The sequence below is a fragment of the Salmo salar genome, chromosome 01, assembly GCF_965601325.2.
Source record: "Salmo salar chromosome 01, fSalSal1, whole genome shotgun sequence".
NCBI classification, from domain to species: Eukaryota; Metazoa; Chordata; class Actinopteri; order Salmoniformes; family Salmonidae; genus Salmo; species Salmo salar.
The window spans coordinates 545,286-568,684 of NC_138291.1; the positions used below are offsets into that span (position 1 = coordinate 545,286).

General features: G+C 48.2%; 2 protein-coding genes across 7 annotated transcripts in view; one reads left to right on the plus strand and one right to left on the minus strand.

Moving 5' to 3' along the window:
* The window catches only part of LOC106607996 (histone-lysine N-methyltransferase NSD2), a 44,911-nt gene extending 36,049 nt beyond the window's left edge, over nt 1-8,862 (plus strand). For 2 of the 3 annotated variants that reach the window (XM_045705381.2, XM_045705422.2), the window contains 4 exons: nt 3,275-3,416; nt 3,534-3,640; nt 3,858-4,059; nt 8,009-8,862. In XM_045705381.2, coding sequence (XP_045561337.2) covers nt 3,275-3,416; nt 3,534-3,640; nt 3,858-4,059; nt 8,009-8,172 — 615 coding nt within the window. In that variant the 3' untranslated portion in view covers nt 8,173-8,862. Of the gene's footprint in view, nt 1-3,274; nt 3,417-3,533; nt 3,641-3,857; nt 4,060-5,258; nt 5,722-8,008 lie in introns of those variants that run through there. The other variant, XM_045705439.2, reaches the window with a different exon arrangement.
* A 2,278-nt stretch (nt 8,863-11,140) lies between these two features.
* jade1 (jade family PHD finger 1) overlaps nt 11,141-23,399 on the minus strand; it is a 66,078-nt gene continuing 53,819 nt past the window's right edge. For all 4 annotated transcript variants that reach the window (XM_045705232.2, XM_045705120.2, XM_045705172.2 and 1 more), the window contains exon 11: nt 11,141-12,310. In XM_045705232.2, coding sequence (XP_045561188.2) covers nt 11,277-12,310 — 1,034 coding nt within the window. In that variant the 3' untranslated portion in view covers nt 11,141-11,276. The remainder of the gene's footprint in view (nt 12,311-23,399) is intronic.

The window sequence follows — 23,399 nt, forward strand, 5'->3', positions numbered from 1 at the left end:
TCCCTGGTGTAGTACACTATCCTCCCTGGTGTAGTACACTATCCTCCCTGGTGTAGTACACTACCCTCCCTGGTGTAGTACACTACCCTCCCTGGTGTAGTACACTACCCTCCCTGGTGTAGTACACTATCCTCCCTGGTGTAGTACACTATCCTCCCTGGTGTAGTACACTATCCTCCCTGGTGTAGTACACTACCCTCCCTGGTGTAGTACACTACCCTCCCTGGTGTAGTACACTATCCTCCCTGGTGTAGTACACTATCCTCCCTGGTGTAGTACACTACCCTCCCTGGTGTAGTACACTACCCTCCCTGGTGTAGTACACTACCCTCCCTGGTGTAGTACACTATCCTCCCTGGTGTAGTACACTACCCTCCCTGGTGTAGTACACTATCCTCCCTGGTGTAGTACACTATCCTCCCTGGTGTAGTACACTACCCTCCCTGGTGTAGTACACTACCCTCCCTGGTGTAGTACACTACCCTCCCTGGTGTAGTACACTATCCTCCCTGGTGTAGTACACTACCCTCCCTGGTGTAGTACACTATCCTCCCTGGTGTAGTACACTATCCTCCCTGGTGTAGTACACTACCCTCCCTGGTGTAGTACACTACCCTCCCTGGTGTAGTACACTATCCTCCCTGGTGTAGTACACTACCCTCCCTGGTGTAGTACCTTATCCTCCCTGGTGTAGTACACTACCCTCCCTGGTGTAGTACACTACCCTCCCTGGTGTAGTACACTACCCTCCCTGGTGTAGTACACTATCCTCCCTGGTGTAGTACCTTATCCTCCCTGGTGTAGTACACTACCCTCCCTGGTGTAGTACACTACCATCCCTGGTGTAGTACACTACCCTCCCTGGTGTAGTACACTACCCTCCCTGGTGTAGTACACTATCCTCCCTGGTGTAGTACCTTATCCTCCCTGGTGTAGTACACTACCCTCCCTGGTGTAGTACACTACCCTCCCTGGTGTAGTACACTATCCTCCCTGGTGTAGTACACTATCCTCCCTGGTGTAGTACACTACCCTCCCTGGTGTAGTACACTATCCTCCCTGGTGTAGTACACTATCCTCCCTGGTGTAGTACACTACCCTCCCTGGTGTAGTACACTACCCTCCCTGGTGTAGTACACTACCCTCCCTGGTGTAGTACATTACCCTCCCTGGTGTAGTACATTACCCTCCCTGGTGTAGTACACTACCCTCCCTGGTGTAGTACACTACCCTCCCTGGTGTAGTACACTATCCTCCCTGGTGTAGTACACTACCCTCCCTGGTGTAGTACACTATCCTCCCTGGTGTAGTACACTATCCTCCCTGGTGTAGTACACTACCCTCCCTGGTGTAGTACACTACCCTCCCTGGTGTAGTACACTACCCTCCCTGGTGTAGTACACTACCCTCCCTGGTGTAGTACACTACCCTCCCTGGTGTAGTACACTACCCTCCCTGGTGTAGTACACTACCCTCCCTGGTGTAGTACATTACCCTCCCTGGTGTAGTACATTACCCTCCCTGGTGTAGTACACTACCCTCCCTGGTGTAGTACACTATCCTCCCTGGTGTAGTACACTATCCTCCCTGGTGTAGTACACTATCCTCCCTGGTGTAGTACACTATCCTCCCTGGTGTAGTACCTTATCCTCCCTGGTGTAGTACCTTATCCTCCCTGGTGTAGTACACTATCCTCCCTGGTGTAGTACACTACCCTCCCTGGTGTAGTACACTACCCTCCCTGGTGTAGTACACTACCCTCCCTGGTGTAGTACACTACCCTCCCTGGTGTAGTACACTACCCTCCCTGGTGTAGTACACTACCCTCCCTGGTGGTGTAGTACACTATCCTCCCTGGTGGTGTAGTACACTATCCTCCCTGGTGGTGTAGTACACTATCCTCCCTGGTGGTGTAGTACACTATCCTCCCTGGTGGTGTAGTACACTATCCTCCCTGGTGGTGTAGTACACTATCCTCCCTGGTGGTGTAGTACACTATCCTCCCTGGTGGTGTAGTACACTATCCTCCCTGGTGGTGTAGTACACTATCCTCCCTGGTGGTGTAGTACACTATCCTCCCTGGTGGTGTAGTACACTATCCTCCCTGGTGGTGTAGTACACTATCCTCCCTGGTGGTGTAGTACACTATCCTCCCTGGTGGTGTAGTACACTATCCTCCCTGGTGGTGTAGTACACTATCCTCCCTGGTGGTGTAGTACACTATCCTCCCTGGTGGTGTAGTACACTATCCTCCCTGGTGGTGTAGTACACTATCCTCCCTGGTGGTGTAGTACACTATCCTCCCTGGTGGTGTAGTACACTATCCTCCCTGGTGGTGTAGTACACTATCCTCCCTGGTGGTGGAGTACTACACTATTCCTCCCTGGTGGTGGAGTACTACACTATTCCTCCCTGGTGGTGGAGTACTACACTATTCCTCCCTGGTGGTGGAGTACTACACTATTCCTCCCTGGTGGTGGAGTACTACACTATTCCTCCCTGGTGGTGGAGTACTACACTATTCCTCCCTGGTGGTGGAGTACTACACTATTCCTCCCTGGTGGTGGAGTACTACACTATTCCTCCCTGGTGGTGGAGTAAATGTACATTTGTCATTTAGCGGATGCTCTAATCCAGAGCGATTTACTGTTAATCCATTCATTGGACAGCCACATATCATAGACAGTAAGTATATTTTTCCTTAATAAAGTAGCTATCAGCGTATCAGAGCTAGTAAGGGGGGAAGTAAAGTTCGCGTGTTCACCAAATATATTATTAGGGGGGGGTTCGTGGGTGGCGCTGTGGGATTATTTAAAATACTTATTGAAGCGGTAGGGTTTCAGATGTTTTCGGGAGATGGGCAGGGACTGCTGTCCTTGCGTCAGGGGGAAGCGTTCCACCATCGGGGAGCCTGGACAGAGAAGTGCTGTCTGCTCCAGCATGGGAGGACCTGCCTGTCTGCTCCAGCATGGGAGGACCTGCCTGTCTGCTCCAGCATGGGAGGACCTGCCTGTCTGTGGCTGTGTCCTTGACTGCCAGAGCCAGAGGAACAGTATTGCTTTGGGGATGTTACACTCAAGACCTCTGTGACATTACAGAAAACAATACTACATACTCTATAGCTATAACTGTAGCTCTACTTTAATACTACACAGCTGTAGATGTACTTCAATACTACACATCTATAGCTGTACTTCAGTACTACACATCTATAGCTGTATCTATCGTCATCTGTTACTGCGTACCTCTTCACCAGCCTGACCTGTGTTTCCAGGATCGGATCATAGACGCCGGGCCTAAAGGGAACTACTCCCGCTTCATGAACCACAGCTGCCAGCCCAACTGTGAGACGCAGAAATGGACGGTGAACGGAGACACCAGGGTCGGGCTCTTTGCCGTCTGTGACGTCCCTGCTGGTGAGCATCAGCCATCTCCTTATTGTAAAACACTTTGTGGTTAAAAAACGAGGGTAGGCCAGAGACTGCTGTTGTCTTGGTGGTTTGGGTTAGTTGTAGTAATATTGTGGTGTACAGGGACAGAGCTCACCTTCAACTACAACCTGGATTGCCTTGGTAACGAGAAGACAGTGTGTCGCTGTGGGGCTCCCAACTGTAGCGGTTTCCTTGGAGACCGGCCCAAGGTGAGTTGGCTCCTCTTGGTACGAACTGTTTCCTGTCCAGACCTCTATCTGACTGCTGTTTCCTGTCCAGACCTCTATCTGACTGTTGTTTCCTGTCCAGACCTCTATCTGACTGCTGTTTCCTGTCCAGACCTCTATCTGACTGTTTCCTGTCCAGACCTCTATCTGACTGCTGTTTCCTGTCCAGACCTCTATCTGACTGTTGTTTCCTGTCCAGACGTCTGGTTTCCAGGTTGCGGAGCCCAAGGAGAAGAAAGCCAAGAAGAAAGTGAAGAAGCGTCGGACGCGTAACGAGGGGAAGGAGTCTGAGGACGAGTGTTTCCGCTGTGGGGACGGAGGGCAGCTGGTTCTGTGTGACAAGAAGAGCTGCACCAAGGCCTTCCACCTCTCCTGTCTGGACCGCACCAAGAGACCCTTCGGTAAGACCTTAACCCCCTGACCCTTCCACCTCTCCTGTCTGGACCGCACCAAGAGACCCTTCGGTAAGACCTTAACCCCCTGACCCCTGACCCTTCCACCTCTCCTGTCTGGACCGCACCAAGAGACCCTTCGGTAAGACCTTAACCCCCTGACCCCTGACCCTTCCACCTCTCCTGTCTGGACCGCACCAAGAGACCCTTCGGTAAGACATTAACCCCCTGACCCTTCCACCTCTCCTGTCTGGACCGCACCAAGAGACCCTTCGGTAAGACCTTAACCCCCTGACCCCTGACCCTTCCACCTCTCCTGTCTGGACCGCACCAAGAGACCCTTCGGTAAGACCTTAACCCCCTGACCCCTGACCCTTCCACCTCTCCTGTCTGGACCGCACCAAGAGACCCTTCGGTAAGACCTTAACCCCCTGACCCCTGACCCTTCCACCTCTCCTGTCTGGACCGCACCAAGAGACCCTTCGGTAAGACCTTAACCCCCTGACCCCTGACCCTTCCACCTCTCCTGTCTGGACCGCACCAAGAGACCCTTCGGTAAGACATTAACCCCCTGACCCTTCCACCTCTCCTGTCTGGACCGCACCAAGAGACCCTTCGGTAAGACCTTAACCCCCTGACCCCTGACCCTTCCACCTCTCCTGTCTGGACCGCACCAAGAGACCCTTCGGTAAGACCTTAACCCCCTGACCCCTGACCCTTCCACCTCTCCTGTCTGGACCGCACCAAGAGACCCTTCGGTAAGACCTTAACCCCCTGACCCTTCCACCTCTCCTGTCTGGACCGCACCAAGAGACCCTTCGGTAAGACATTAACCCCCTGACCCCTGACCCTTCCACCTCTCCTGTCTGGACCGCACCAAGAGACCCTTCGGTAAGACATTAACCCCCTGACCCTTCCACCTCTCCTGTCTGGACCGCACCAAGAGACCCTTCGGTAAGACATTAACCCCCTGACCCTTCCACCTCTCCTGTCTGGACCGCACCAAGAGACCCTTCGGTAAGACCTTAACCCCCTGACCCTTCCACCTCTCCTGTCTGGACCGCACCAAGAGACCCTTCGGTAAGACCTTAACCCCCTGACCCTTCCACCTCTCCTGTCTGGACCGCACCAAGAGAACCTTCGGTAGACCCAAACATCTATCTCTGGATAGATGGATATTCTAATGTTATGTGTATATTATATTTCAGGGCGCTGGGACTGTATACAGAACCAATCCAAAGTTTGGGCTCCTTATTCCAGGGTTTTTCTACATTGTAGAATAAGTGTTGACATCAAAACTATGAAATAACACATGGAATCATGTAGTAACCAAAGAAGTGTTGAACAAATCAAAATATATTTGAGATTCTTCAAAGTAGCCACCCTTTGCCTTGATGACAGCTTTGTACACTCTTGGTAGTCTCTCATTCAAAACATTTCTGCAGCATTGAAGGTCCCCAAGAACACAGTGACCTCCATCATTCTGAGCAGGGCCTGGGTCAGGGAGGTGACCAAGAACCCGATGGTCACTCAGAGCTCCAGAGTTCCTCTGTAGAGATGGCTGTCCTTTTGGAAGGTTCTCCCATCTCTGCAGCACTCCACCAATCAGGCCTTTATGGTAGAGTGGCCAGACGGAAGCCACTCCTCAGTAAAAGGCACATGACAGCCCGCTTGGAGTTTGCCAAAAGGCACTTAAAGGACTCTGACTATTAGAAACAAGATTCTCTGGTCTGATGAAACCAAGACTGAACTCTTTGGCCTGAATGCCAAGTGTCACATCTGGAGGAAGCGTGGCACCATCTCTACGGTGAAGCATGGTGGTGGCAGCATCATGTTGTGGGGATGTTTTTCAGTGGCAGGGACTGGGAGACTAGTCAGGGAAAGATGAACGGAGCAAAGAACAGAGATCCTTGATGAAAACCTGCTCCAGAGAGAAGGTTCACCTACCAACAGGACAACAACCCTAAGCACACAGCCAAGACCACACAGGAGTGGCTTCAGGACAAGGCTCTGAATGTCCTAGTGTGGCCCAGCCATGAACATCTCTGGAGAGACCTGAAAATAGCTGTGCAATGACGCTCCCCATCCAACCTGACAGAGCTTGAGAGGATCTACAGAGAAGAATGGAAGAAACTCCCCAAATACAGGTGTGCCAAGCTTGTAACGTCATAGAAGACTCGAGGCTGTAATCGCTGCCAAAGGTGCTTCAACAAAGTACTGAGTAAAGGGTCTGAATACTTATGTAAATAGATATTTCAGTTTATTTTTAATATATTTGCAAAAATGTCAACTTGTTTCTGCTTTGTCATTATGGGGTATTGTGATGTATTGTGACGTCATTGTGGCGTATTGTGATGTCATTGTGGGGTATTGTGATGTCATGATGGGGTATTGTGTGTAGATTGAGGAGGAACTGATTTTTTAAATCCGTTTTAGTAGAAGGTTGTAACGTAAAAGTGTCAAGGTCTGAATACTTTCCGAATGCACTGTAAATGACTATTGTAGCTGGAAACTGCAGATTTGTTATGGAATATCTACATGGGCGTACAGAGGCCCTTTATCAGCAACCATCACTCCTGTGTTCCAATGGCATGTTGTGTTGGCTAATCCAAGTTCATCATTTTAAAAGGCTATTTGATCATTAGAAAACCCTTTTGCAATTATGTTAGAACAGCTGAAAACTGTTGTTCTGATTAAAGAAGCAATAAAACTGGTCTTCTTTAGACTAGTTGAGTATCTGGAGCATCAGCATTTGTGGGTTCGATTACAGGCTCAAAATGGCCAGAAACAAAGAACTTTGCGAGAAATTGCCAAGAAACTGAAGATCTCGTACAACGCTGTGTACTACTCCCTTCACAGAACAGCGCAAACTGGCTCTAACCAGAATAGAAAGAGTAGGAGGCCCCGGTGCACAACTGAGCAAGAGGACAAGTGCATTAGTGTGTCTAATTTGGGAAACAGATGCCTCACAAGTCCTCAACTGGCAGCTTCATTAAATAGTACCCACAAAACACCAGTCTCAACGTCAACAGTGAAGAGGCGACTCCGGGATGCTGGCCTTCTAGGCAGAGTTCCTCTGTCCAGTGTCTGTGTTCTTTTGCCCATCTTTTTGTTGACCCGTCTGAGATACGCCTTTTTCTTTGCAACTCTGCCTAGAAGGCCAGCATCTCTGAGTCGCCTCGTCACTGTTGACGCTGAGACTGGTGTTTTGCGAAGCTGCCAGTTGAGGACTTGAGGCGTCTGTTTCTCAAATTAGACACTCGAATGTACTTGTCCTGCTCAGTTGTGCACCGTGGCCTCCCACTCTTTCTATTCTGGTTAGAGACAGTTTGCTCTGTTCTGTGAAGGGAGTAGAAACCCAGCGTTGTACAAGATCTTCAGTTTCTTGCATGGAATAGCCATCATTTCTCAGATGGTTGCTGATAAATGGGCCTCGGCAGATTGTTTTATGGAATATCTAGTTTCCAGCTACAAGTCATTTACAATGTCGGATCAATGAATGTTATTTTAACAGACAAATGTTTTTCTTTCAAAAACAAGGACATTTCTAAGTGACCCCAAACTTTTGAACGGTAGTGTATATGCTGAACAAAAATATAAACCCAACAATTTCAAAGATTTTACCGAGTTAGTTTATAGAAGCAAATCAGTCAAATGAAATAAATTCATTGGGCAGGGGCGCAACCATGGGTGGGCATAGCCCCACCCAGCCAATCAGGCTTTATTACAGACAAATACTCCTCAGCACCATTTGTGACCTTTTTATTGTCCCCAGCACAAGGTGCACCTGTGTAATGATCATGCTGTGCCACACCTGTCAGGTGGATGGAGAAATGCTCACGAACAGGGATGTAAACAACAATGAGAGAAATAAGCTTTTTGAATAACATTTCAGAGATTGTTTTATATATTTCAGCTCTTGTCCGTTATATTTCAGAGATTGTTTTATATATTTCAGGGCGCTGGGACTGCCCGTGGCACCACTGTGATGTGTGTGGGAAACCATCTGAGTCGTTCTGCCAGCTGTGCCCCAACTCATTCTGCAAGAACCACCAGGAGGGGGCCCTGCGGCCCTGGCCCCACACCGGACAGCTCTGCTGCCAGGAGCACGATGATCCCTGACCCTACCCCAACTCCCTGACCTGGAGCGGACTGAGGCCTGACCGCCCCTGGGCCTCTAAACGCTCCGAGAGGCCTGACGGTTCAGGTCTAGAGACTGGGAGACGCTGACCTGCAGCAGAACAGGAACCCAACTCCATTATGTTTTCAATATGACTGACGGCACTCCTCTCTCATCAGGGATTTTTCTCTACAGCTCATTCAACCAATCAGGTCCTTTTACACTCAGCCAGCCAATCGGGTCCTTCCACTCAGCTTGTAACCTGTTGTGTTCGTCTGTAACTCGTCTGCACTGAGAACAACACCTGTGGTAGAAAAGCACAAAGACTGCAGAGACAGATACAGCATTAGTCTCATCACTCCTCTCCCCAGTAGTGTTTTATATGTGTATATATATATGTGTGTGTATATGAAAGACCAAAATTATAATACTGGAATATTGTTAGTGCCAGGTTGAATCTGTTTTTATCTGAAGTAATATCGTAAGACACTATGGATAGGTCTTGACTTACTATAGACAAGTACAGCATATTGTTTTAATTTGAACTAATTGTTTTCATTTGAGTAATGCGATTACCCACCTGTTCAGAGTTATTAAAGCACAGAAACCTTGTGGACTGTAACCCTTCAGCTAACCATGGTGCCCAACATGTACCTGTGGCTTTATACCGGAATAAAGAGGACTTTATTGAAGTTATTAGTTCAGTACACTCACATTTGTTTCAACTTTTTGTCCAGTTTGTGGTCCATGATCATTGTCTAATGACAGCTGATTCTAGACCCCTTAACCTGTCCAGGAAACCTGTCCGAGGAACCACGTTGAGGTGAATTTATTTAAGACGTGACAGAACTGGTCATTTGCATAACGATGATGCAGCAGTCGATGGTACAAAATGTTTTTCTGTAAAGATAATTTCTTCCAAGCCCAGCCACCAATAATAAAGAGACATAGACAAGTCCATCCGATGACTAGGAAATGGTTTCAGTCTTTAAGCTCTGGGCCGTTCTCCATAAAGCCTCTGATCAGTTTTGCCTTATAGACAGATCAGCCCTTCTATTCAAACCGTATCGCTGAAGGTCAGCGAACGACCTTTAAACATCAATCCCACCATTAACACTTCAGCACCATCAGACATTAATGAGAACCCTTCCTAGTTCAGCCACTGTTGGTTCAAAGGTTTTCTAGAAATATACTGCTCAAAAAAATGAAGGGAACACTTAAACAACACATCCTAGATCTGAATGAAAGAAATAATCTTATTAATTACTTTTTTCTTTACATAGTTGAATGTGCTGACAACAGAATCACACAAAAATAATCAATGGAAATCCAATTTATCAACCCATGGAGGTCTGGAGTCACACTCAAAATTAAAGTGGAAAACCACACTACAGGCTGATCCAACTTTGATGTAATGTCCTTAAAACAAGTCAAAATGAGGCTCAGTAGTGTGTGTGGCCTCCACGTGCCTGTATGACCTCCCTACAGCGCCTGGGCATGCTCCTGATGAGGTGGCGGATGGTCTCCTGAGGGATCTCCTCCCAGACCTGGACTAAAGCATCCGCCAACTCCTGGACAGTCTGTGGTGCAACGTGGCGTTGGTGGATGGAGCGAGACATGATGTCCCAGATGTGCTCAATTGGATTCAGGTCTGGGGAACGGGCGGGCCAGTCCATAGCATCAATGCCTTCCTCTTGCAGGAACTGCTGACACACTCCAGCCACATGAGGTCTAGCATTAGGAGGAACCCAGGGCCAACCGCACCAGCATATAGTCTCACAAGGGGTCTGAGGATCTCATCTCGGTACCTAATGGCAGTCAGGCTACCTCTGGCGAGCACATGGAGGGCTGTGCGGCCCCCCAAAGAAATGCCACCCCACACCATGACTGACCCACCGCCAAACCGGTCATGCTGGAGGATGTTGCAGGCAGCAGAACGTTCTCCACGGCGTCTCCAGACTCTGTCACGTGCTCAGTGTGAACCTGCTTTCATCTGTGAAGAGCACAGGGCGCCAGTGGCGAATTTGCCAATCTTGGTGTTCTCTGGCAAATGCCAAACGTCCTGCACAGTGTTGGGCTGTAAGCACAACCCCCACCTGTGGACGTCGGGCCCTCATACCACCCTCATGGAGTCTGTTTCTGACCGTTTGAGCAGACACATGCACATTTGTAGGGCTCTGGCAGTGCTTCTCCTGCTCCTCCTTGCACAAAGGCGGAGGTAGCGGTCCTGCTGCTGGGTTGTTGCCCTCCTACGGCCTCCTCCACATCTCCTGATGTACTGGCCTGTCTCCTGGTAGCGCCTCCATGCTCTGGACACTACGCTGACAGACACAGCAAACCTTCTTGCCACAGCTCGCATTGATGTGCCATCCTGGATGAGTTGCGCCACTTGTGTGGGTTGTAGACTCCGTCTCATGCTACCACTAGAGTGAAAGCACCGCCAGCATTCAAAAGTGACCAAAACATCAGCCAGGAAGCATAGGAACTGAGAAGCGGTCTGTGGTCACCACCTGCAGAACCACTCCTTTATTGGGGGTGTCTTGCTAATTGTCTATAATTTCCACCTGTTGTCTATTCCATTTGCACAACAGCATGTGAAATTTATTGTCAATCAGTGTTGCTTCCTAAGTGGACAGTTTGATTTCACAGAAGTGTGATTGACTTGGAGTTACATTGTGTTTAAGTGTTCCCTTTATTTTTTGAGCAGTATATTAGACCTCTTGATTCACTGCTGGGAAGTACAGAAAGGATTTATTCTGACTCGTTGTGTAGTGTTTGGTTTCAGGTAAAATTTCCATTATTCATTTTCTACTAATCATTAATACTTGACCATTCTTCGATTGTGTGCCAGTGCTATAATGTGATTTCGAAACTACAAATTAAAGATGTGGCTTTATGCTTCAACATAAAACCAGTTGTCATGTGTGATTTTGAGGCTATTCGCCATGTCATAATACATTCACTGAAAAATAATCTTAACTTTTTTATTGATAACATAATTGAAAATATATACAACCTTAACAAATGATAATAAATAATATCAGTTGTGATTTGATTATAAAAAAGCCTCAGCTTCGGGCTAGCTTCGTTAGCTATGTGCATGTCATCAGGAGGCTAAAACCCCTTGGTGGATGATGTCAGAGCCATAGGCCCCGCCCCTCAGCTGGTGGGCGTGGCATCTCTTCAGACAGGCCTTCATGTCCAGCCCACTGGGCGGAGTTTCAGAGGAGTACCCATCGCTCTCCGTACGGAGTCGTGGCCTGCGCTGTGTGGAGTTCGATGGCTCCTCCTTTGGCCTCTCGCTCCTCTTGGGGATTCTGAACTTACCCCAGTTCTTAAGATGGCTACTGGCCGGCCAGCCGTTGTGTTTGGTTGTCATGGATACAGCGGTGTCTCTGGGGTCTGATTGGCTGTCTGTTCCGCTGAGCCTCACTTTCCTCTCCTTCACTTCAGTCACGTGATCGCTAACCCTGACCCTCGTTAACCTGACCCTAGCCTCAGTCACATTATGAACCTTGATCCTAGTTAACCTAACCCTAGCTTCACTCATTCTATTGGCTGGTTTAGCATCAGTCATATCACTGACCCTACTGGCTAGTTTCTCACCAGCCTTTGACCCCAGTCTGGTTTTGGCTTTGATTGGAGAGGTTTCCTTGAGTCCTCTCCTCCTCTCTGTTCCATGGTCCACCTCTCCTCTCCTCCTCCTCCTCCTCCTCCTCTCCACCCTTCCCTGATCCTCCTCTCTTCTCCTCTTTCTCCTCTCTGTTTCCTGGTCCTCGGTCCTCTCCTCCGATCCCTGGTCCTCTCCTCTCTTCCTCCTGCTGCTCTTCTGCTGCTCAGGTTCTGGGGCCTCCTTCCTCAGGCTCCTACTACCCTCTATTCTGGGTCTGCTGCTCTCTCTACTTTCTGTCTTCAGTTTGCTGGAGTTGTTGTCTGTCTGTCCTCTGGAGTTGTTGTCCGTCTGTCCTCTGGAGTTGTTGTCCGTCTGTCCTCTGACGTGTCTACTGCCCCCGTCAGTCAGACTGTGTAGTAGATGCAGGCCTCCTCTCCGGTCTCTCCTCTGGGTCTTCAGACCGCTGTACCCCAACACCGCCACTGGAGCTGAAACCACACTGAGACGCGCGCTGTCGTTCAGACACCCTGATGAAGACAACACAGGGTTAATACAGGTTCAACTGGACACCGATCTGCCTAAAGAGGGAAATCTTCCACATGTAAACATCAGGAACATTAATATCCAACAAGGACACAGTAAACATCCCATGAATGATGCAACCCTTGGACCAATCAGTGTGATTTTAAAATGCTGCATCATTCACCCAAAACCGGGCTAAAGGTGTCTAAGATATTGCGTGGGTTAGCTAGACTCATATCCCTGAGTATGTGTGCCAAATTTCATCACCGAGTCAAACAGATCAAGAGATAAACATGTGCCCGTTACAGCGCCACCGTGTGGTCGATATGAATGTTTGCAACATGTGTTCCAATTAGGGCTGTCAAAGTTAACTCATTACATTTTCTATTTACACCTTTAATCACATCTCCATCAAGCGCACGGGTCCTCTCTAAGCGCACGGGGGCCCTCTCTAAGCGCACGGGGGCCCTCTCTAAGTGCGCGGGGGCCCTCTCTAAGCGCGCGGGGGCCCTCTAAGCGCGCGGGGGCCCTCTTTGAGCGCATGAGCCCTCTTTAAGCGCACGTGTTTCCGCATGGACCCTGCACTCAGTGAGAGCTGCAGTTATGTTGTGTTATTGTCTTTATTGTGGTGTGGCCAATCGCGCTATGCTAACCCAATCACACTATGCGCACAGCTTTGAGCAATTGTACAGAAGTACAGTAGCTAGCTAGCTATGCTAACGTCGGCATTGTAAGTATTTTGGTTAGCTGAATTATGTGTTATTAATTATGCTATGGCTGAATGCCTCTTGATATAACCAGTGATTGAGAATCAGAACATCCATCCCCATTGAGAATCAGAACACCCATCCCCATTGAGAATCAGAACACCCATCCCCATTGAGAATCAGAACACCCATCCCCATTGAGAATCAGAACACCCATCCCCATTGAGAATCAGAACACCCATCCCCATTGAGAATCAGAACACCCATCCCCATTGAGAATCAGAACACCCATCCCCATTGAGAATCAGAACACCCATCCCCATTGAGAATCAGAACACCCATCCCCATTGAGAATCAGAACACCCATCCCCATTGAGAATCAGAACACCCATCCCATTGAGAATCAGAACACCCATCCCCATTGAGAATCAGAACACCCATCCCATTGAGAATCAGAACACCCATCCCCATTGAGAATCAGAACACCCATCCCCATTGAGAATCAGAACACCCATCCCCATTGAGAATCAGAACACCCATCCCCATTGAGAATCAGAACACCCATCCCATTGAGAATCAGAACACCCATCCCCATTGAGAATCAGAACACCCATCCCCATTGAGAATCAGAACACCCATCCCCATTGAGAATCAGAACACCCATCCCCATTGAGAATCAGAACACCCATCCCCATTGAGAATCAGAACACCCATCCCCATTGAGAATCAGAACACCCATCCCCATTGAGAATCAGAACACCCATCCCCATTGAGAATCAGAACACCCATCCCCATTGAGAATCAGAACACCCATCCCCATTGAGAATCAGAACACCCATCCCCATTGAGAATCAGAACACCCATCCCATTGAGAATCAGAACACCCATCCCCATTGAGAATCAGAACACCCATCCCCATTGAGAATCAGAACACCCATCCCCATTGAGAATCAGAACACCCATCCCCATTGAGAATCAGAACACCCATCCCCATTGAGAATCAGAACACCCATCCCATTGAGAATCAGAACACCCATCCCCATTGAGAATCAGAACACCCATCCCCATTATGATAATGTTTTTGTTGTCAGGTCAAAAGATTGTAATATCCTGTGTTTCACCAAGTCATGGCTGACATGAAAAATATCAAATCTAGCTGTTTTTCTATACGTCGGCAGGATAGAATGACAGCGTCGGGTAAGCTCTGTTTATGCTTGTCATTATGGGTTATTGTGTGTAGCTTGATGAGGGGGGAAAAACTATTTAATCCATTTTAGAATAAGACTGTAACGTAACAAAATGTGGAACAAGTCAGGTGTCTGAATACTTTCCGAATGCACTGTATAAGAAAGATTAGGAAACGTATTGCTTTTTTGACATGGATTTAACCCCATATTTTTTTTAACAATAAACAGTTATATGGATTTGGATCATTTTGCTATTTGATTTAGAATTTTAAGACCCTTTGAAGCACCAATATTTCTTAATTTTTTTCTGTAAAATTATTTTTGGCCTTACTGCTGTTAGCCCATACAAACACATTGAATAACAGATTCACATGGATTATAGTCCCCGCCAAAATATCTAAAGGAAGTTTGTTCTGAAGTGTCTGTCCTATATCTGAGAGATAAGTATAAATATCAGGAAATTGCATTTAACCCCTTATTTTTGGCACTAAACAGTCTCCATATATACAGTACCAGTCAAAAGTTGAGACACCTACTCATTCAAGGGTTTTTCTTAATATTGTAGAATAGTGAAGACATCAAAACTATGAAATAACACATATGGAATAAATTAGTAACCAAAAAAGTGTCTAACAATTAAAAATATATTTCAGATTCTTCAAAGTAGCCACCCATTCTCTCAACCAGCTTCACCTAGAATGCTTTTCCAACAGTCTTGAAGGAGTTCCCACATATGCTGAGCACTTGTTGGCTTCTTTTCTTTCACTCTGCGGTCCAACTCATCCCTAAACAATCTCAATTGGGTTGAGGTCAGGGGATTGTGGAGGCCAGGTCATCTGATGCAGCACTCCATCACTCTCCTTCTTGGTCAAATAGCCCTTACACAGCCTGGAGGTGTGTTGGGTCATTGTCCTGTTGAAAAACAAATGATAGTCCCACTAAGGGCAAACCAGATGGGATGGCGTATCGCTGCAGAATGCTGTGGTAGCCATGCTGGTTGTGTCATCAGCAAATCACCCTCACACCACCTCCTCCATGCTTCACGGTGGGAACCACACATGCAGAGATCATCCGTTCACCTACTCTGCATTTCACAAAGACACGGTGGTTGGAACTAAAAATCTGAAATTTGGACTCATCTGACCAATGGACAGATTTCCAACGGTCTAATGTCCATTGCTCGTGTTTCTTGGCCCAAGCAAGTCTCTTCTTATTGGTGTCCTTTAGTAGTGGTTTCTTTGCAGCAATTTGACCATGAAGTCGTGATTAACGCAGTCACCTCTGAACAGTTGATGTTGAGATGTGTCTGTTACTTGAACTCTGAAGCATTTATTTGGGCTGCAATCTGAGGTTCAATTAACTCTAATGAACTTTTCTGTGGCTGTCCTCATGAGAGCCAGTTTAATTCAGACAAGTCTTTAGAGGCCTGAGGGCAAAGCAACTGACATGTACATGCTCATGAGAGTCTCAGCTTTCCACAGAGGGGTCATATTAATGTGTAGCCCAAACTGTTGGGACGCTGCAGACAGAAGTTGGCAGATCGGCTGCTCGGCGAGTCACAAGATGCTTGTGGGGGTCAGAGAACACCATCGTGAGAGTCTCATCTTTCCATAGAGGGGTCATAATAATTTTGTAGGCCAAACCGTCCTGAAGCTACAGACGATTTTTGTGAGAAGAACGAAGACTGACAAACACAGCTCTAGCTCTGTCACCTTTCACCGCGATGCGGAAGTGCGACATCGGCAGATGCGGTGGATTGAGACTCATCCAAACCAGATCTCTACACTGATGGTCATCATTATTATTATTATTATTATGTTTACCCCCCATTTTCATGATATCCAACTCCCCTACGGACTCGGGAGAGGCAAAGGTCGAGAGCCGTGCGTCCTCCGAAACACGATATTGCAAAGTCGCACTGCTTCTTGACACTCTGCTCTCTTAACCCGGAATCCAGCCGCACCAATGTGTCGGAGGAAACACCGTACAACTGGCGACCGTGTCAGCGTGCACTGCACCCGGCTCGTCACAGGAGCCCAAACTGTTGGGACGCTGCAGACAGGGAAAGGCCAGCTGGCCTCTCCCTGACCCAGTCTGTAATATACTCAGAGCATGACCAGCTGGCCTCTCCCTGACCCAGTCTGTAACACACTCAGAGCATGACCAGCTGGCCTCTCCCTGACCCAGTCTGTAACACACTCAGAGCATGACCAGCTGGCCTTGCCCTGACCCAGTCTGTAATATACTCAGAGCATGACCAGCTGGCCTCTCCCTGACCCAGTCTGTAACACACTCAGAGCATGACCAGCTGGCCTCTCCCTGACCCAGTCTGTAACACACTCAGAGCATGACCAGCTGGCCTTGCCCTGACCCAGTCTGTAATATACTCAGAGCATGACCAGCTGGCCTCTCCCTGACCCAGTCTGTAATATACTCAGAGCATGACCAGCTGGCCTCTCCCTGACCCAGTCTGTAATATACTCAGAGCATGCCCAGCTGGCCTCTCCTTGACCCAGTCTGTAATATACTCAGAGCATGACCAGCTGGCCTCTCCCTGACCCAGTCTGTAATATACTCAGAGCATGACCAGCTGGCCTCTCCCTGACCCAGTCTGTAACACACTCAGAGCATGACCAGCTGGCCTCTCCCTGACCCAGTCTGTAATATACTCAGAGCATGCCCAGCTGGCCTCTCCCTGACCCAGTCTGTAATATACTCAGAGCATGACCAGCTGGCCTGTCCCAGTCTGTAACACACTCAGAGCATGACCAGCTGGCCTCTCCCTGACCCAGTCTGTAATATCTACGTTTCAAGCAGACCACCATAGTCCCTGTGCCCAATAACGCCAAGGTAACCTGCCTAAATGACTATCGCTCCGTAGTACTCACATCTGTAGCCATGAAGTGCTTTGAAAGGCTGGTCATGGCTCACATCAACACCATCATCCCAGACACACCCACATATGCCACATTCTCTATTCACTCCACACTGCCCTTTCACACCTGGACAAAAGGAACACCTGTGTGAGAATGCTGTTCATTGACTACAGCTCAGCACCATAGTGCCCTCAAAGCTCATCACTAAGCTAAGGATCCTGGGACTAAACACCTCCCTCTGCAACTGGATCCTGGACTTCCTGACGGGACGCCCCCAGGTGGTGAGGGTAGGTAGCAACACATCTGCCATGCTGATCCTCAACACGGGGCCCCTCAGGGGTGTGTGCTCAGTCCCCTCCTGTACTCCCTGTTCACCCACGACTGCATGGCCAGGCACGACTCCAACACCATCATTAAGTTTGCCGACGACACAACAGGGGTAGGCCTGATCACCGACAACGACGAGACAGCCTATAGGGAGGAGGTCAGATACATGGCAGTGTGGCGCCAGGACAACAACCTGTCCCTCAATGTGAGCAAGACTGAGGAGATGATCGTGGACTAAAAGAAGAGGACCGAGCACGCCCCCCATTCACATCGACGGGGCTGCAGTGGAGCAGGTTGAGAGCTTCAAGTTCCTCAGTGTCCACATCACTGAGGACGGATCATGGTCCATACACACCAACACAGTCATGAAGAGGGGACGACAAAGCCAATTCCCCCTCAGGATGCTGATAAGATTTGGCATGGGTCCTCAGATCCTCAAAAGGTTCTACAGCTGCACCATTGAGAGCATCCTGACTGGTTGCATCACCACTTGTTACGGCAGCTGCTTGGCCTCCGACCGCAAGACACTACAGAGGGTAGTGCGTACGGCCCAGTACATCACTGGGTCCAAGCTTCCTGCCATCCAGGACCTCTACACCAGGCTGTGTCAGAGGAAGGCCCTAAAAATTGTCAGACTCCAGCCACCCCAGTCATAGACTGTTCTCTCCGCTACCGCATGGAAAGCGGTACCGGGGGGCCAAGTCTGGGACCAAACGGCTCCTTAACAGCTTCTACCCCCAAGCCATCAGACTGCTGAACAGTTCATCAAATGGCTACCTGGGGTATTTGCATTGATCCCGTTTTTTCACTGACTTTCTTGCACTGGCTCTATGTACACTGACAGGACTCTACCCACACACACACACACACACACACACACACTCTCTAGCACACACACACTCTCTAGCGCACACTCTCTAGCACACACACTCTAGCACACACACTCACACTCACACTCTCCAGCACACACACACTCACACTCTCCAGCACACACACACTCACACTCTCCAGCACACACACACTCACACTCTCCAGCACACACACACTCACACACTCCAGCACACATACAGTCACACTCTCCAGCACACACACAGTCACACTCTCCAGCACACACACAGTCACACTCTCCAGCACACACACTCTCCAGCACACACACTCTCCAGCACACACACTCACACTCTCCAGCACACACACTCACACTCTCCAGCACACACACTCACACTCTCCAGCACACACACTCACACTCTCCAGCACACACACTCACACTCTCCAGCACACACACTCACACTCTCCAGCACACACACTCACACTCTCCAGCACACACACTCACACTCTCCAGCACACACACTCACACTCTCCAGCACACACACACTCACACACACTCTCCAGCACACACACTCACACTCTCCAGCACACACACTCACACTCTCCAGCACACACACTCACACACTCACACTCTCCAGCACACACACACACACACACTCCAGCACACACACACACACACTCCAGCTCACACACACACACACACACACACTCCAGCACACTCTTTACACTTACTGCTGCTACACACTGTTTATTATCTATGGATAGTCACTTCACCCCTACCTACATTATATTACCTCAACTACCAACACTGCTGCTACTCTCTGTTTATTATCTATGGATGGTCCCTTCACCCCTACCTACATTATATTACCTCAACTACCAACACTGCTGCTACTCTGTTTATTATCTATGGATGGTCCCTTCACCCCACCTACATTATATTACCTCAACTACCAACACTGCTGCTACTCTGTTTATTATCTATGGATGGTCACTTCACCCCTACCTACATTATATTACCTCAACTACCAACACTGCTGCTACTCTGTTTATTATCTATGGATAGTCCCTTCACCCCTACCTACATTATATTACCTCAACTACCTCGTACCGCCAAGCACATTGTCTCTGTCCTGGTCCTCCTGGTACATAGTAACACTATAAAATAACAGAGGCTGTCTTTTTTATTTTATTTTTACATTTTATTGGCTAATTCTCTTATTTAGCATAGCTAGCTAGTTAGCATTTCACGGTCAAGTCTACACTCGGCGCATGTGATAAATAAAATTTGATTTGAGCAAAAGATGACAATTCTAGTAGTAGCAGCTTGTGATTAATTGACGTTGAAGTAGCCTAGGGTAAATCTAATAGCTGTATTACATGAACCCGGCCAAACGGAGCCATCTGGGGAGAAGGGCTTCGGTCAAGGAGGTCATCAACAACCTGATGGTCTCTGACAGAGTTTCTCTGTGGAGATGGGAGAACCTTCCAGAAGGACAACCATCTCTGCAGCACTCCACCAATCAGGCCTTTATGGTAGAGTGGCCAGACGGAAGCCACTCCTCAGTAAAAGGCACATGACAGCCCGCTTGGAGTTTGCCAAAAGGCACTTAAAGGACTCTGACTATTAGAAACAAGATTCTCTGGTCTGATGAAACCAAGACTGAACTCTTTGGCCTGAATGCCAAGTGTCACATCTGGAGGAAGCGTGGCACCATCTCTACGGTGAAGCATGGTGGTGGCAGCATCATGTTGTGGGGATGTTTTTCAGTGGCAGGGACTGGGAGACTAGTCAGGGAAAGATGAACGGAGCAAAGAACAGAGATCCTTGATGAAAACCTGCTCCAGAGAGAAGGTTCACCTACCAACAGGACAACAACCCTAAGCACACAGCCAAGACCACACAGGAGTGGCTTCAGGACAAGGCTCTGAATGTCCTAGTGTGGCCCAGCCAGAGCCTGAACATCTCTGGAGAGACCTGAAAATAGCTGTGCAATGACGCTCCCCATCCAACAGAGCTTAGGCAGAGAAGATGCCGTAATCGCTGCCAAAGGTGCTTCAAAGTAAAGAGTCTGAATATGTATATAACTTATGTAAATGTGAACATTTTTATTTATTTTTTTATAAATTAGTAACAATTTTGCTTAGACATTGAGGTATTGTATGTTGTTAAGGGAGGGAAAAAACGATTTAATCAATTTTAGAAAAAAGCTGTAACGTAACAAAATGTGGAAAAAGTCAAGGGGTCTGAATACTTTCTGAAGACACTGTGTTCATAGAGCTAGTTACCTTTCCCCCGAGGTCATTCCTTCAAATCAGAAAGTGGGAGAACGCCCATTTAGAATGCCTAAAGCTTTAACCTGTTGGGGATAGGGGGCAGTATTGAAACGGCTGGATAAAAAACATACCCGATTTAATCTGGTTACCACTCCTACCCAGTAACTAGAATATGCATATACTTATTACATATGGATAGAAAATACCCTAAAGTTTCTAAAACTGTTTGAATGGTGTCTGTGAGTATAACAGAACTCAAATGGCAGGTCAAAACCAGAGAGAGCCTTTTTGAAATCGGACAGTGTGGTTAGATTAACGAGAGTCTTGTCTTTAAATGGCTGTAAAATAGTCATATGTTTGAGAAATTGAAGTAATAGGATTTTTAAGGTTTTGAAAATCGCGCCACAGGCTGGCAGTGGCTGTTACGTAGCTAGCATGCGTCCCACCTAGCCCATAGAGGTTAACAGTGAGTGAGTGAGTTTGATCGAGTTTTCAGAACATTGATAAGAGAGAGTACTACTAGCCTACTTAAACATTGGAAGCATTCTGTTTCTGTCCCAGCATTACGACCAAGAATACGACTTTTCCAAATTGCATCCTTTGTTCGTACCCCCCAGGGCAATTTAACTAATTCCAGAGTCTGCTCCAAAACACCGCCGGCGAACATGTATTCGGAGTGGACTTCTAGTCCGACTCAGGAGGCGTGCACACCATCCACCGCTTCCGAGTACATTACTCGCTAATGTTCAGTCTCTGGTCAATAAAGTAGACGAGCTCAGGGCGAGGATCTCCTTCCAAAGACATCAGGGATTGTAACATACTCTATTTCACAGAAACATGGCTCTCTTGGGATATACTGTCCCCGTCCATTCAGCCACCTGGGTTCTCAGTACATTGTGCAGACAGGAATAAAGAACTCTCCAGGAAGAAGGCAGAGGTGTGTTTCATGATTAACTACTCATGGTGTGATTGTCGTAATGTATAGGAACTCAAGTCCTTTTGTTCACCCGACCTAGAATCCCTCACAATCAAATGCCGACCGTATTACCTCCCAAGAGAATTCTCTTCGGTTATTGTCACAGCCGTGTATATTCCCCCCTCAAGCCGATACCACAGCGGCCCTCAAGGAACTACACTGGACTTTATGCAAACTGGAAACCACATATCCTGAGAATGCATTTATTGTAGCTGGGGATTTTAACAAAGCAAATTTAGGAAAACGCTACCGAAGTTCTATCAACACATTGACTGTAGTACTCACTCTGGTAAAACATTGGACCACTGCTACTCAACTTCTTGAAATGCCAACAAGGCCCTGCCCCGCCTTCCCTTCAGCAAATCTGATCACGACTCCATTTTGCTCCTCCCTTCCTATAGGCAGAAACTCAAACAGGAAGTACCCGTGCTAAGGTTTATTCAACGCTGGTCTGACCAATCGGAATCCATGCTTCAAGATTGTTTTGATCACGCGGACTGGGATATGTTCCGGGTAGCCTCTGAGAATAATATGGACAAATATACGGATACGGTGACAGTTTATCAGGAAGTGTATAGGAGTTGTTATTCCCACTGTGACTATTTAAACCCAAACCAGAAACCGTGCATAGATGACAGCATTCACACAAAACTGAAAGCGTGAACCACCGCATTTTAACCATGACAGGGAATATGGCCCGAATACAAACAGTGTAGTTATTCCCTCGTAAAAGCAATTAAAGTGGAGTCGCAATTCAACCTCTCAGACACAAGACGTATGTGGCAGGGTCTATAGACAACAACAGACTACAAAGGGAAAACCAGCCAGGTCGCGGACTAAGACGTCTTGCTTCCGGACAAGCTAAACACCTCCTTTGCCCACTTTCGAGAATGACACAGTGCCACCGACGTGGCCCGCTACCAAGGACTGTGGGCTCTCCTCCTCCGTGGCTGATGTGAGTAAGACGTTTAAGCGCGTTACCCTCGCAGACCTGCCGGCCCAGACGGCATCCCTAACCGCATCCTCAGAGGATGCGCAGACCAGCTGGTTGGCGTATTTACGGACATATTAAATCACTCCCAGCCCAGTCTGCTATCTCCACTTACTTCAAGATGTTCACCATTGTTCCTGTACCCATGAAATGCTTTGAGAGGCTAGTTAAGGATCATGTCACTTCAACTGACCCACTTCAATTTGCTTACCGCCTCGATAGATCCACAGACGATGCAATCACCATTGCACTGCACACTGCCCTATCCCATCTGGACAAGAAGAATACCTATATAAGAATGCTGTTCATTGAATACAGCTCATCCTTCAACACTATAGTACCTTGCAAGCTCATCATGTACCTCGGGGCCCTGGGTTTCAACCCCGCCCTGTGCAACTGGGTCCTGGACTTCCTGACGGACCGCCCCCAGGAGGTGAAGGTAGGAAACAACATCTCCACTCCGCTGATCCTCAAGACAGGGGCCCCACAAGGGTGCGTACTCAGCCCACTCCTGTACTCCCTGTTCACCCATGACTACCAAGCACGGCAGCTCCAACTCAGTCATCAAGTCTGCAGACGACAGTAGTAGGCCTGATTACCAACAAGGATGACATAGTCTACAGGGAGGAGGAGAGGGCCCTGGGAGAGTGGTGCCAGGAAAATAACCTCAAAACAAAAAGGAGATGATCGTGGACTTCAGGAAACAGCAGAGGGAGCAGCCCCCTATCCACATCGACGGGACTGCAGTGGAGAAGGTGGAAAGCTTCAAGTTCCTCGACGTACACTTCACTGACGATCTGAAATGGTCCACCCACACAGACAGTGTGGTGAAGAAGGAGCAACAGCGTCTCCTCAACCTCAGGAGGCTGAAGAAATGTGGCTTGGTCCTAAAACCATCAAACTTTTACAGATGCAGAATGGAGAGCAT